Source organism: Paramisgurnus dabryanus, chromosome 6 (genome assembly GCF_030506205.2).
Source record: "Paramisgurnus dabryanus chromosome 6, PD_genome_1.1, whole genome shotgun sequence".
NCBI lineage: Eukaryota > Metazoa > Chordata > Actinopteri > Cypriniformes > Cobitidae > Paramisgurnus > Paramisgurnus dabryanus.
The window spans coordinates 49,913,531-49,928,335 of NC_133342.1; the positions used below are offsets into that span (position 1 = coordinate 49,913,531).

General features: G+C 37.7%; 1 protein-coding gene across 1 annotated transcript in view; it reads right to left on the minus strand.

Annotated features, from left to right (window-relative positions):
• The window catches only part of adcy1b (adenylate cyclase 1b), a 550,524-nt gene that overhangs the window by 242,608 nt on the left and 293,111 nt on the right, over positions 1 to 14,805 (minus strand). The window contains exon 6 of the mRNA XM_065272926.2: positions 3,060 to 3,218. Within this exon, the coding sequence (XP_065128998.1) occupies positions 3,060 to 3,218 (159 nt within the window). The remainder of the gene's footprint in view (positions 1 to 3,059; positions 3,219 to 14,805) is intronic.

Here is a 14,805-nt window from a genome sequence, read left to right on the forward strand (position 1 = left end):
GCCTTAATCTGATTGGTTAAAGAGCACAACAACCCAGGTAGGAGGAGGAGCACTGCCAGGAGATTCTCAAAATAACACACACACAAATCCAATGCGATTCATTCATGGGGCCCTATTTTTCACCCACCGCAATTGACTTTGTCAGTGACACATGTATCATTCGTATTTTGCACCGGCGCACAGCGGGTTTTTCCCTCCACAGACGCATGTCGGCAAACTAGGGAATGAACTTGCCTCCCTGGGTGGTTCAGCGCAAAAAAGGAGGCGTGTTGCGGAGCAAACCATCCCTGATGCTATTTTGCAGTTTCAAAAACAATTGCGCAACTGACCAAAAAAAACTAGTCTAAAGTCAGTGGCGCATTGCGCCTGGTTCATTATGCTAATTTAAGGGGGGCATGCTTGACCATAATGTATAGCGTGCACAACGAGCGCACACTTTGCTTATCTAATCTGCACAGATGCAACAGTTATTTTTGCAAATCATAAATTGTTACAATAAAAAATATTAACACATGAGATAAGGGGAATCATAGTGGTGAGCATTGTGGTGATAGTTTTTAATTATTGTGTGGCTGCGTTAAAAAATTCTCATGCAAATAACGATTAAAATATTTTCATACGTTTGTTGTGTGGCTGTATTACGTTTATTTTATGTAAATAATAATAAAAATGTTTTCATAAGAAACCTTAATGTATATGAACTTGATTTGTAAGTTTACTTTGGGGTTGGACCTTGCTTGCGTTTCTTGGGTCCGATTTCAAAGCCCCCAAACCCTTTCAGCGGTGAGGGTGGACGCAGCGATGTCCTCTGCTGGCGTCAGGTGCTGTGTAGAGGCAGATCCACCTCCAGTTACACGGCGTGCCCGATTTATGCTGGCAAGCTTGGGATTCCCCCGTCTCCTGACATCATTGTAGTGCTTGGCGCAATGATGGGGATGCCAGCTGATGAGACAATTGTGGCTATTTCCTCTCACGCCTGTTTAACCTACGCTGATTTGGGCGGGTCTCCTATCCCCATACAAAACAACTTCTCTGTCTTTGACTGCTCTTACAAGAACGTGGGTCTCCTCGGCTGTGAACCGCTTCTGGCGTGCGCCTGGTAAATCCATCATAATAATAGCAACCCGCCATGGAACTTGCGCCCTTGCGTTTAAAGGGAATGTTGGATGTCAGGATTTGGAACAGAGGATGAACCCAAACGCAGACACGGATACAAAAATGCAAAAATAATTTATTAAGTGCAAAACAGAAAACAAAAACCCACAAGGGGGCAAACAAACAGATCAAACACTAAAACTAGAACTACACTAACATAACATGTAAACAAAACACTGAACGTCAACCAAAACACACTACACTTAACTTAAACAGGAACTGGTAACTGGAACAAACTGGAGACACCGACTGGCATGAATCACAAAGAACAACAGACGAACCCGTACTGAACAACACACACAAGGACTCTTAAATAGAGAGAAAGGAAAAGACATACACCTGGAAAATAATCACAAGTAAGGGATCGGGGAAAAAGTGACGAGACCCGGGAAATGCGTGGTCAGAATAAACCAATACTAAAACCACGCATCTCCCACATAGAACATATGTACTGTCAGAACCCTGCCATGCTTAACTAGATCTAAATACAAACAAGGATCTGGCAGGATTCTGACAGTTGGATAGCGTTCTGATTGTTTTATTTGACGTTACGCCCAAACCACACCTATGAATAATGAACCTACTTCAGACCAACCCCTTATTGATTTGCGCCTGGCGCAAGAGTTTTTTCTCCCGCAGGGAAAATAGCAAACAGCGCCCAATATCCGCCCACAAAATCACTTGTGTTTTGCTCTTCGCACTTGCGTTTCAGATCGTTAAAATAGGGCCCATGATGTGCAAATTCCATGATAAACTTGTAAATGTTAAAGTTTTGACATTTTTGTGCATAGAATTGTATTTAATATTTGTGAAATGTATTCTATGAGAATGTAATTTTATTTTAAGCATGCAAATTTAAGCATTGAAACCCATTTATATATCCCATATCCGATTCAGATCCCATATGTATATTACACTAACGATCAATAGTTTTAAAACACTTTACTTCAATATTATATATAATCTTAAATAACGTTTAATTTAAAAGTTTATGGTTAAAGAGTAACTAAACCCTAATCCAACGTTTTTTAGTTAATGATCTGTAAGAATGGGGCTTTATAAGTGCTGTTCATTGATTTTAGTAAGTTTTTTGACATTTGGATGTAAAGTGTTTCAATACTACAATATATGGTGTAAAAACGTCTGAGTGCTGCCCTCTTCAGGTTGAACGGTGGCTACTGCAGTTTAATTTTCCTATTGGATGGTGGCTCCAAAAAATGACTCGTGACGTAAGCAGGTTCAAGATCACCACGCCCTTGTTACGATCTCACCACACACTTCGTCCCCTCTATCCCCTCTATGCATTTTTCAAATATTGCCAGTGGGTGGAGTCACACTCTGACCAGGGGTTTAGTTATGCTTTAAATGCTTGAAATTAGTTTTGTAGACAAAAATTTACCTGTGCCACACTGATTAACATCTGTTATTAAAAAACTAAAAATGTATTTTAAAGAGTTATTTTTTAAGTAGTTAATGAGACTAAAATCGCTCAAAAGTTAACGGGTTAAGGCACTCACACAGCATGTGTGAGCAACGCATGCTTGCATTACGAAAGTAGAGCTGAAGTAGCAGTGCTGCGATCGTTTCAGTTCTGAGTCTATGTGCCAATAGATATCTATTGCTCAGACTTCCTGTTCCCCTATTTAACTGTGTTGATGTGATTGGTGGCATTTCGTGATGTAGGAAACCACGATTTTGAGGCTGTTTTTAGAAAACTGCAATTTTCTTTTGGAGAAAATACTCAGCAATTATGTTGAATGATTAATTTGCACATGGTTTGTCTTAATGCATATAAAAAACATAGACAGAAACATAAAAACTTGATTTTCACAAGAAACAGTTCAGTGGTAATGTATTACATAAAACATTATATTGAATTGATTAGGTTAAATCATTATACTCACCCAGGTAGTCCACCAGCTTCCATCACATTGGCTAACGTCACATCATTTGACCACACATCATACTGCCACTTTCTGAGACCCAACACCCCACAGAGCACACGGCCTGTGTGCATCCCCACACGCATGTTCAGATCCACATCAGTGGCCTCAGCTACTGACCTGCTAGGCAGATGTTATGGAATAATACTATGTACCATTAGTCTGTCACCTTATATTGGGTTACCTTAAATCAAGCCTTCTTACAGACGTTTTTGTCCATTTATTTGTTTTCCTTCTTGTATTCATCTATTTTCTTTTCCTGATGTTAAGCTTAGCCCCTGCTGTCTATTTAGTAATGACTTCCCGGATTGGGTGCTGTGCTGAATTTGTGCTGTTGCTACCTGTTCTCAACTGTGTCACTGCCTCAGTCCCCATTCAAGCTCTGTTATGAGCCTGGCATGCATTTGGGGAGAATGTCTGTATGTGTGTGTTTTGCTGTTCAGCCTGCGCCGACTACCTGTCTGTAATGAACCTTGTGTGTGCCTGATATCTGACCAGCCCCTAATAAGCTGTATGCTTGTGTTTCTTTTTAATGTTTGGTTGATATGTGTTGTGTGTTTATCTTGAATCAATTTTATTTTTTTGTTTTCTGTTTAGGTAATTTTATTTTTCCTGTTGCCTACTGCTCACAGTGACAAGTGAGCTGATCAGCTGTTTTAATAAAGAGTTAAACTGCGTTATTGTGTTCCCATTTATGATACTCTCATAATAAGCACTTTTAAAGTGGGGTTCGTAACACCCTTATTAACAGTTTCTAGGAAGGTTAAGGATTTCCATATACCCACTTAAAATAGCGTGAGGATGTGTAACAGCATTGCTTTGTAACACATTTCACACTTTCATTCATAAAATTAGATGTGAAGCATTGACCATTAGCATTGCTCCACTAGCTACTTTGGCGAGTTGAACCTCATATACAGTAGGCTATATTTGGTGTGTTTGACTTCATTTGGAGCTGCGTGCTTCCATCATGATATGAAATCAAATTATCGTGGCGGCGCGAAAGTGATTTAAGAGCAGACTGGTGTGGGGCCACAAGAACCGGCAGGTGAATGACATCAAAGTTTGACATCACCAAGCGGCCTGTGTAGCTGAAAATGACTTGGTACAAAAAAAGTTAAAAAGTTTGTAAAGTTGTAAAGTTAAAGTTATAAAGTTAAATCAAATAATCTAATCGAATCTTCTCACAAATGTTTTGATTGATTTCAAATGTTGTTTTTTAACAAATGTGACCACACTGTAAAAAATTACCGTTAATTTACGGCCTAATTTTACGGTACTGAACTGTTTTATAAATTTACAGTTTCTTGCCGTAAATGGTTGCATGAGTGGTGAGCGTGGGGGAGGAACTGCACTGAAATTACTGAGTGGTATGTGTTGGCCACTTATTAATATGCATTTTCTGTCTGGACTTGTATTATAAAGACTGAATAATTTTGAAACGTCATCAGTAGAGGGCCAAGTACTGTTCCAATTCAAAGTTAACTTCTAGCAAAGAACAGTTAAAATCCTATATGTGTTCCTACATCATACCTTTAATCGAGGACCCTTATGAAAATGAACCATGTTGTCTTGCTTTATTGATTGGCAAAACATGGTTTTACTACAGTAAACATTTGTTTTGGACTGCATAACTCCTTTAATATAACCATAAATAATGTCATAAAAGGTCTGTTCATTCAATAAACCGGGCAAAATCTGTATAAACGTATACGTAGAAATAATATTGAGGACACACTGCACGATAATGAAACCTTTAGTTTGATTAAAAGTCGATTAATATTTCTGTTTTTATTAAATAAATATTCTATGTTGGCTCTAAACAGGCAACTTTCTTTCTTGGAAGCAGCACTGGAAGAAGCACTTTACTTTCATCTTTTATATCTTTATTTACTTTTATTATGTTATTATTGGTGGAGGCGCGTAAGGCGCGTGTCCGTATACCGAATGCTTTGATCACGTGATTATTTAAACCAGGAGACGCGCAATCTGGATTAACCGCTGTTCTCCTCAGACGAGTGTTTCGGTGGTATTATGAGGTAAGTTTCTTTACATTCGTGGTTACTTTACTGAAATTAGTTCACAGTGATGTTTATTCAGTTGTCAGTATATTTCGATATTTCTAATATAATAAACCTTGATGTTGACCGTTGGTTCGTTTCGTTCGAGCGCTGAGTGGGGTGAGCTGAGCTCGGCGCAGCTGTGAGCTAATGGAGATCTTTTATTTGTCTTTATATCTTCTATAAAAATGTGTTATGCTTGTTCTTAAAAGTATTTAACATAGTTAAGTTAATTATAACGCAAGTTTTCTCCAAGTATTGCAATGTGGGCTTAGTTCAGCTCCCGCCTAGATTGACTGAGCTCGTGAGCTTACGTTAATGGAGATCTTTTAACTTATTTGTTTTTTTTTATATCTTCTATAAAAATGTGTTGTGCTTGTTGTTAAATGTATTTGACATTGTTTAGTTAATTATAACGCAGGTATTGCAATATGGGATTTGTTCAACAGGTCCCTCTTATGAAAAACAACGTTATCGTTTTACAGTAAACTTAAACGAGCTAAAGGCCATTCTGAATTAATAACTGTCGTATATTTATGGTTACTTCTTTCAGATCCCTTTCTTGGTGTGTCTTGATGTTTAATATTGGCTAAAGACAAGAGTAAGTATTACTTGGTTTATATTTGCACAGCCACCAGAACCAAACACAAGTCAAGTGCTCAAAAGTGAAATAGCATGTTGGTCTTTATAATGCAATGGATAAATGAAATCGCAATAACTAATGAAATAGTCAGACCTCACTTTTACTTGATGTACAGTTTGAGCGAAGTCAGAACACAGCTCATTCACACAAATCAAATCACTTTCAAACTTAAAGGGATAGTTCACCCAAAAATAAGCATTATGTTATCATTTACTCAGACTCATGTTGTTCAAAACCTGTATGAGTTTCTTTACTCCATTGAACACAAAAGAAGATAATTTGATAAATGATGAAGCGCACAGTAGATTGTACCCATTGACTTCTATAGTAGGAATAAATACTATGGAAGTCAATGGGTACAGTCTACTGTGTGCTTACCATCATTTATCAAAATATCTTTTTTGTGTTCAACAAAATAAAGAAACTCAAACAGGCTTTGAGGCTGTGTAAATGATAACAAAATGTTTATTTTTGGGTAAACTATCCCTTTAAGTTTGAAAGTAGGAGTACATTTCATGTATTCTCAGCACTCTACTAAAATGGCATTTTGAGAAGCTTGATAAATATGGACGCAGGTGTCTAACTTGATATTAACTTCAGTTTTTACCTTTCCTAACAGTATGTCTGCAACAGGCACGTGCACACATAGACATCAAAGGGGGCTTGAGCACCTGCCCTTTTTATTCCTGGAGAGAAAGTGCCCTTTTTTTCTGGGGTGCTTTTAAAAAAATAATAATAATATGATCTTTATTCATATAACAACTGATGTCTGTCTGTTTCTTGTGTTTTTTACTTGTTGCTTATTTAATTTAACATGAATTTATTCAGAAATCATTTAAATGAGATTTAAACTCTTATTTAAAGAAAAATAGCGCTATTTGTGGCACACAAACGGTTAACAGATGAGTCCCACCTCCAAAATTCAAATCGCTAATATGATTGGCTTTACCTTTCCTTAGTCCCGCCTCTCTAACTTACTTCGCTTTATGATTGGTCTGTCTACACTCGTGCTGCATCATTCGCGCTTCAAGCGCCAAAGCTCAGCCTAAACGAGACGCGATCATGTGCATGATTATGCAGGAAGCTACCGGTAAGTGTGTGAGGAAGAAAGCATTCTTATATTAACAGTTTTATGCACAAAATATGGGACACGTTGTTACACATAACGATTCAGGGACATTGTTTTCCATGGCAATCCCATATTAACCTGAAGAGTTGCAAACTTGTAACAGTGTAGTGTATGTAGTTTAAATAGACTGCTCATAAAATAATAAAGCACAAACAATAATATAATTGCTAACTACAGTAGTAAGCTTTTTTGTTTGCGTTTTTTGTAATGTCTGTTAAATAAGTATAATGTGTTATATAGTGGAGTGCTGGAGTAGATTGGGAAGAAATCTGATGGTTCAGTATTTTACTTGCCCAGTCTGAATTTTCACTGACATCACAAAAAAGTAAAATATAAAATACAAATAAAATAGGCCTGATCTATATTTGTTGTTTCTGACATGTGTAACCCTAATAAATATGAAACCTAAGATTAAAGGTGCCATAGATGTGTTGTCATAATATGTTAAATTGTTCTTTGACAATTACATAGAAGGTATGTTGCTTTATTAAGTGCAAAAATTATCCAGAAACGTTTTTACATGTCAATTTACAACCCTAGAATTTGTCATTTGAATGAAATGGTCTATTTTGCCCTATTTGAAAGGGTCATGAAGAATAATGTTGAGCTCTGCTCTGAGGCTCATGCCAGAAGCTCACATTAGTAAACAGACCTTATATTTTGAGCCCTTATCAGACAAAAATACATTTTGAGTAACAACTAATCAGCTAAACGCTAGCATATGATATAGCATTTATTGGCATGTAGCACTAACTCAGCAGTCACAACTTTGTTTTTAGCATTTTAACAAATTTGTAATTAATGTGTAATTTAATGTTTTCAAAACATGCACATTGTGTAATGGCTTCCTTTCCTGCTCTATAAACCTAGACTACTAAGGAGACCATGGTGTCTGTGTGAACAACTGATTATTTTGTAGACATCTTTTGAAAATTAAACAATTGCGTGAGTTTGAGGAAGATAAAATTAATTAACTTTTTTAATATTTTTCTATAAAGGAAGTCAGAATTGCGTTAATATATATATATTTTTTATACATAATTATGAGAAGTGCCCTTTATTTCACTTGAGCCCCTGCCCCTCAAAATGTCTGTGCACGTCCCTGGTCTGCAAATGCTGGTTCCATGTCACATTGCTTATTCGAGACTAGATCTACAAATAACACTGCAGGTGAGTCGTCATCATCATGAGAAATGTGCTCACTGCGATGTTTAATAGCAGGTTGCGAGGTGCATACCACCACTAACTGTATTGGAAACCCCATATAGTGTATATGTGCCCTCATACAGTAGGTGGCAACCCGCTATTAAACATTAGATGAATAAGAAGGTAATGTGAATGCGCGTATTGCTCTGGGGATAGTGTTGTGTTATGGCACTTTTCCATTGCATAGTACTCCACGGTTTAGTTTAGTTTGGGTCGGGTCAGCTCACCTCACTTTGGTGTGGTTAGCTTTTCCGTCGAGTTTAGTAACACTTCGGAGTGGGAGGGATTATAGGCATCTCGTTATATTTGCGCTGCCTACTGCTGTGACATCATACAAGTGAGAGTGTCGCTGTACATTCCCATACATTTATTTATTTTTCAGTCCACCACAAAATTAAAATTGGCCACCACAAATAGATGTTTGCACATCGCGATTATCACTACCTATGTCTCACATGACAGTTTCTGTATAAACACCCGACCCGTGGCGTCAGTCGAATGCGCTGCGCTGAGCCTCATTGAAGTTGCATTTAAGCATATATAATGCTGACGTGCTCGTGTTTTCGCGTCACGTTTGGTATCAGCTCGGGTTGCTTGGAACCCCAACCGAGGTGGTACGAAAAAAGTATCGGGTACTACGCACTGCACCCAGTGGAAAAGCTCCCAAAAGTAAGCTGACCCGACCCAAACTAAACCAAACCGTGGGGTACTATGCAATGGAACAGTGCCATTTGAGGTTAAAAAAATTATATAAATACTGTTCGGTTATTCACACAAACCAATTGTTTTATTTCTTAGTATATTAATGTGTTGTCATAAGCCACATGGTTTAATTTGGATTTGTCTGTGCATGTTTTTTTTTTCTATATCAGATTTTGTTACCATCAACTTGCATTATACAACTGACGGACTGAAACGGTTGGACTCAAAAATCTACATTTGTGTTCCACTGGAGAAACAAAGTCACCTACATCTTGGATGGCCTGGGGGTAAGCTGATAAACATAAAAAAATAATTTTAAGATGAACTATAGCTTTAACTTCGAGCCGATGCTAGAGTTATTTAAGTAAATGTCCAGGGATCAGGGAACATTTTCTGACTTTTAACCCCAAAAAAGTGCATTCATCCTTCACAGAGGTAATCCACACGGCTCCAATAGGTTAATAAAGGTCTTCTGGGGTAATGGTTGTGATTTTAAAATATATTTCTTACACACTTTATAAACTGTATTAACTAGCTTCCGGTAACGGCACCATCTTGGACTCACATGATTCACACGAGTTTTAACGTAGTGAGCACTCGTTGACATGGGTATGTTGTGCAGTTACTCTTGAGTCCAAGATGGCATCATTACCGGAATCACTTAGGGTGTACTCACTTTTGCACTCACGAAGGAATATATTTTGAGTTATGTTTGTAAACAAACCGTTCATGAGCCCCACTCACTTCCATAGTAGGAAACAAGAATACTATGGAAGTGAATGGGGCTCATGAACGGTTTGTCTACAAACGGAGTGTACTGACGCCTTTCCGCGGTTAAAACAACATTCCTTATCATGGTCATTCATGTTTATTTGATGCTATAAATTAACTAGAAGGAAGAGATGATTTGAAAGGTGAGACTTTGTTTAATATGTTAAATCTCAAAAGTAACCGAAAAGTAACCTGGTTTGTCCTGTATGTGAGCGCGTTGTCAGTGTCTGCTCCGCTCTGTATTTTTCACTGCGTGAGAACGTGAGGGGGCGTGTAACACAGACTGTTAACAGTTGTTTTTAATTAGAATTTAAACATTCTTTATGATACAAAATGTTTTTAAAAATATTTTAATAACACGGTTTTGGCGGTTATAGAGTTCTAATGACGGTGTTCAACTATAACCGTCGGTCTCACGGTTATATAATGACCGTCACACCCCTAATCGGAACAAAAATATTTAATCAGGTTTGTAACAACATGAGCGTGAGTAAATGATGAGAGACACACTATTACTGCCACGTGCAGTGGTGGACAGTAACGAAGTAAATGTAATTCGTTACTGTACTTAAGTAGTTTTTTCGAGTATCTGTACTTTACTCAAGTACTTTTATTTTGGGAGACTTTTACTTTTACTTTACTACATTTTAAAGTCAAATATCTTACTTTTTACTCCACTACATTTTTAAAAAATCGGTCATTCCTTTTTATGTATCAGTGGATAAAAAACGTAACTGGGCAAACTAAAGCTGCACCAAAAAAATAAGATGCACACGTGATGCGTCAAACCACCAATCAGGGTACAGCATGCACTTCGTTTTGAACTTGTTTTGGTTGCCGCGCTGTTTCACGTAAGCTACGCGAGTCACGCGAGTGCAGCAGCCAGCCAATGCATCGTTTGGAGAATGAAACTGCATTCAAAAACAACGGAGGAGATAACTGACCCGTCACAACAACAATGGCCTTATTAACGCGAGTTTTTTTAAGTCCTTGAATAAAAGAACGAGTCCTTCGTGTCTTCTCTGCCTGCCTTGAAACTGTGCTATTTCGTTTTAAAAGAATACTCTTTCAATCTAAGGAAACGCGTAGAGGTAAGCCATTTTTATTCTGGTTATATTTTTAAATGAGCAATCTTAACAGTAGCTTGCAGAAAACTGTTAATTGTGTTGTTAAAATATATACGACGTTATCATAAATGAACTTTAAGCTATGCAGGCTGAAGCTATTTTTAGCCGTATAGTTAGCTGTTTCACTTAAGTTCATTGTATTTGAAGCTCAGTGTTCTGTTATTTTGAAATGACAATTAATCACTATCAACACTGTTGTAAAATATAAATGACATTTTGACTAGCCATGCAGTGTATGATGCTTAAACAGGCAGCTGGATTGGAGTGCTCCCTATTAACTGAGATTGTTATTAATATTTTCAAAAGTTTTGCTTCCAAAATATATAAATACATTTAATTATGTATTACAATATACATATGACATGCTAAACCACATGAAACGTTTCTGAAATTATATTTTGTAAGGCTTGTTTTATTTGTCAAGGAAAGGGAGACTGATTTCTAGATAACGTTATGTATTTAATGTTTTGAAAACTATGCTTGTGAACCTGTGCTTAAGTCAAGTTTTTATTACACTTAAACTGATAAATTATTTAACAAATAAATCTTGAAATGAGACTTACTGCTCTCAAATCCTGTTATTTCATTTGATGCTAAAGGAAATTTTTTGTTTTTAAGGTTTTAGGCTTATGATGATTTTAATAGACATCAGTGTCTGATTTATTAATGTCCTTCTATTAATTGATTGGTTAGCCAAGAGAGTTATTTCACATAATTTGAGTTTTGTGACAAAAATGATACGGCCATAATAAATCACAGTACTTTTGTACTTAAGTACATTTTGAGGCAGATACTTTTGTACTTTTACTCAAGTAAAAATTTTAAGCAAGTACTTCTACTTTTACTTGAGTAATACTTTACCCTGGGTATCTTTACTTTTACTCAAGTACACGATTTGTGTAATTCGTCCACCACTGGCCACGTGTAGTGTTACATTTACTTTTAGCACACTGCTTACAAAGTTTTTTTTTATGTTTATCTTTCAGACTACCTGACCTGTTCCTGTTAAGAGCTAGTCACTCTTTGTGGAATGTTCCTGGCCTATTTTTCCCAAGTTTTTACAAAAGTTTTTTCAATGACCTCAAAATTGATGTGTAAAAATTATAATAAACTTGAATTTGTTTAAATATGTCTATAGACTGGGTTATTTTTGCACAAACCTATTTGGTAATTTTATGGTTCCTCATCTTATCTTTGCCATTCTATTATTTAATTACAAAGCAGCAATTTAGAATACGGTAATTAAACAGTAGGATTACAGTATGCAGCTGGAAACCCTGCTGCCAGTATTTTACCGTAAATTTAAAGAACAACCGTAATTTAGAATACGGTAATGAAACCATAGGATTACGGTACACAGCTAAAACAGGCTTGCGGTATTTTACTATTAATTTACAGAACAGCCGTAATTTAGAATACGGTAATGAAACCGTAAAATTACGGTTCACAGATGTCGCTTATCAACTTTTTCAGGCATTTTTAACTAGTCTTTCTGAAAAGCCCTGAATATTTCCTTCCATACCACCCCTGCCAGCACGCCCGCCGACAGGGGGGGACAAACGGGTCTGTTGTCCCGGGCCCAGGGTGAGGGGGGCCCAGAACTGGAACCTATGGAATAATTGTTAAAAAATAAAGAAAATATTTGATTCAATTGATTTGAAGTTTAGTACCCTCAAAATGTCCGGTCAGACTCAGCACAAGTTTGGTGCTCAGAAAATAAAATAAAAGAAGAAAATATAGGCCTTATAGAGGAAAATAGAGGAAAATAGAATTCCTAATTCTTCTCATTAGGAATCTGTGACCGCAGATATAATCACTGCATCGCGTGTGTTTAGAAGTCTGTGCTGTTTGCTGTGAGGTTTTTATGAGAGAAAGCACAAACTATTTAATATTTAATATGTAAAACTTGAATTTGAAATAAAACTTACCGCGGAGAATATAATGAAATCTCTATCGTCCCTATTGCTAAGTGACGCGACAATTATTTATTATTTCAAAACCGTTTACAAGATAAATATACATTGTGTTGTTAAACAGATGAAATTATCTTGATATAGGCTACATTCATTATGAGAAGCCTTTTCTTTTTACTGTTACACTGTAGACAGTAATATATGTAATTTATATAAAACTCTATGGTCGTGACAGCATTATCCATTATCTGTTGGTTCATGTTGGTCCAGTTTAATTCAGGGTAATCCTTTAATAAAATGTAATTATAAAATATTTTATTGTTTTGTAATATTCACAGCGCACATTCTCTCAGATCGTTTTAAAACATTTTTAATTATTCTGCAAAATTCCACATAGATTTTGCAAAAGAAATCCGCAGAAATAGCAAAAAATAACTCCTTAAACAAATTCCTTCCACAGCTGTACTACTCTTGCAGCAATTAAAGCAGTTCAGATTTGTTTTAAATGGCAAAATAGTTATATTTCTTTTTTTATTTACATTTTAGAGTATTTTGTTTGTTAAAGTTTTTTTATGATAACCAACAAGCGGTTATAGCAGCCGACAGCAAGTTGACGACATGTTTGATGAATTGACCCCTCAAATCAACACTTCACTTGTCTATAAGAACAACTATATAAACTATATATTTTCAGCATATCACAGTGTTAGTTTAAACGTTTATTATCTACACACACTATTTTTAAAAAGTGGAGGCAGGTTGCTCTGCTGCTCGCAGCTGCAACGGGTGCAGAAATAAAAAAATGAAAAGGGCTATAGCTACAAAACGAAACGAAATAAACATGAAACCGAATAAACATGCAACCTATATATATATATTATAGATTATGTCTTGAAGAAGGCTACAAGGTGGCTTTGGTTTAAGAGGGCTGATCCGTGGACTGCTACTGGGACGCAAGTTGGGGCCTGATCAACCCCGGCTGGGTCGACTGGGTGAGGGTATATGATGTTGCGAGACCCGAAACATCCAATGATCCCAGGATACATCACTGAGGATGCGTCCCAGTGCATCCATGAGATGTTTCTTGCTTATATTAATGCCTGGCTCAGCCAGTGACTCCTAGGAATAGACTAGATGACAACCAAGAATAGTTTGGCTGACTACTGAAGAGACAGTTGATGGCACGGAAAGACGGCACCCGGGACAGTATGGGTTAGCACCCCAGCCTGTGTCTTTCAAGAGAGAGAACCCAAACAAGCTACGGAAAGCCCTATAGAGAAATACCCCCAGGAGATCCCGAGAGGGGGGGAGGATGAGATCTCCAATCGGACGGATCAAAGGTTATGCTCATGCAAACGGAAAAATGACGAATGAGAGGTGTATTTGCGGAAAGTTGTGCAAGAATCATCATGGCCTTAAAATCCATCAGGCCAGAATGAAATGTTTGGAGCGGGAGAGTGAGGTGCAACGCACAGGTCTTGAACCTGGTGAGACGCAGGAGGAGCCCGGCCAGGAAGCAACCCACAGAGCCAAGTCCCTCCACGTACCAGAGCCTTCAAATCCCAACAGAGTAATTCTGCAGCAGCGGATAAAGTGGCCCCCTTCGATGAGGATGTGTCTAATATCATCCAAGTCACAGCCAAAGGAGATGCTGACAGCCGACTTCAAACAATGACTACCATCATCCTTAGCTTTGCCTCAGAAAGATTTGGTCGGGTAGAGAAAGGAAAAGCTAAGTCTACCCCCTACACCATGAACCGCAGGGCTACTAAGATACATCACCTGCGTCAGGAACTTTGCACCCTCAAAAAACGGTACAAGAAAGCCACTGAGGAGGAGAAGCAAGCATTAGCAGAGCTGAAAAACATCTTGCGGAAGAAGTTGATGATCCTATGCAGAGCAGAGTGGCATCGAAGATGGGGGAGAGAGAGAGCCAGGAAACGAGCCGCCTTTATTGCCAATCCCTTCAGATTTACAAAACAACTGCTCGGGGACAAGCGCAGTGGTCGGCTTGAGTGTTCAATGGAGGAAGTGAATAGCTTCTTTCAGGATACAGTAAGCGATTCCCAAAGAGAGCAAGATTTGGAGTCAAACAAAGCCCTCATCAGCCCCGCCCTGCCAACAACGGAGTTCAACTTGAGGGGGCTTGGTCTGAA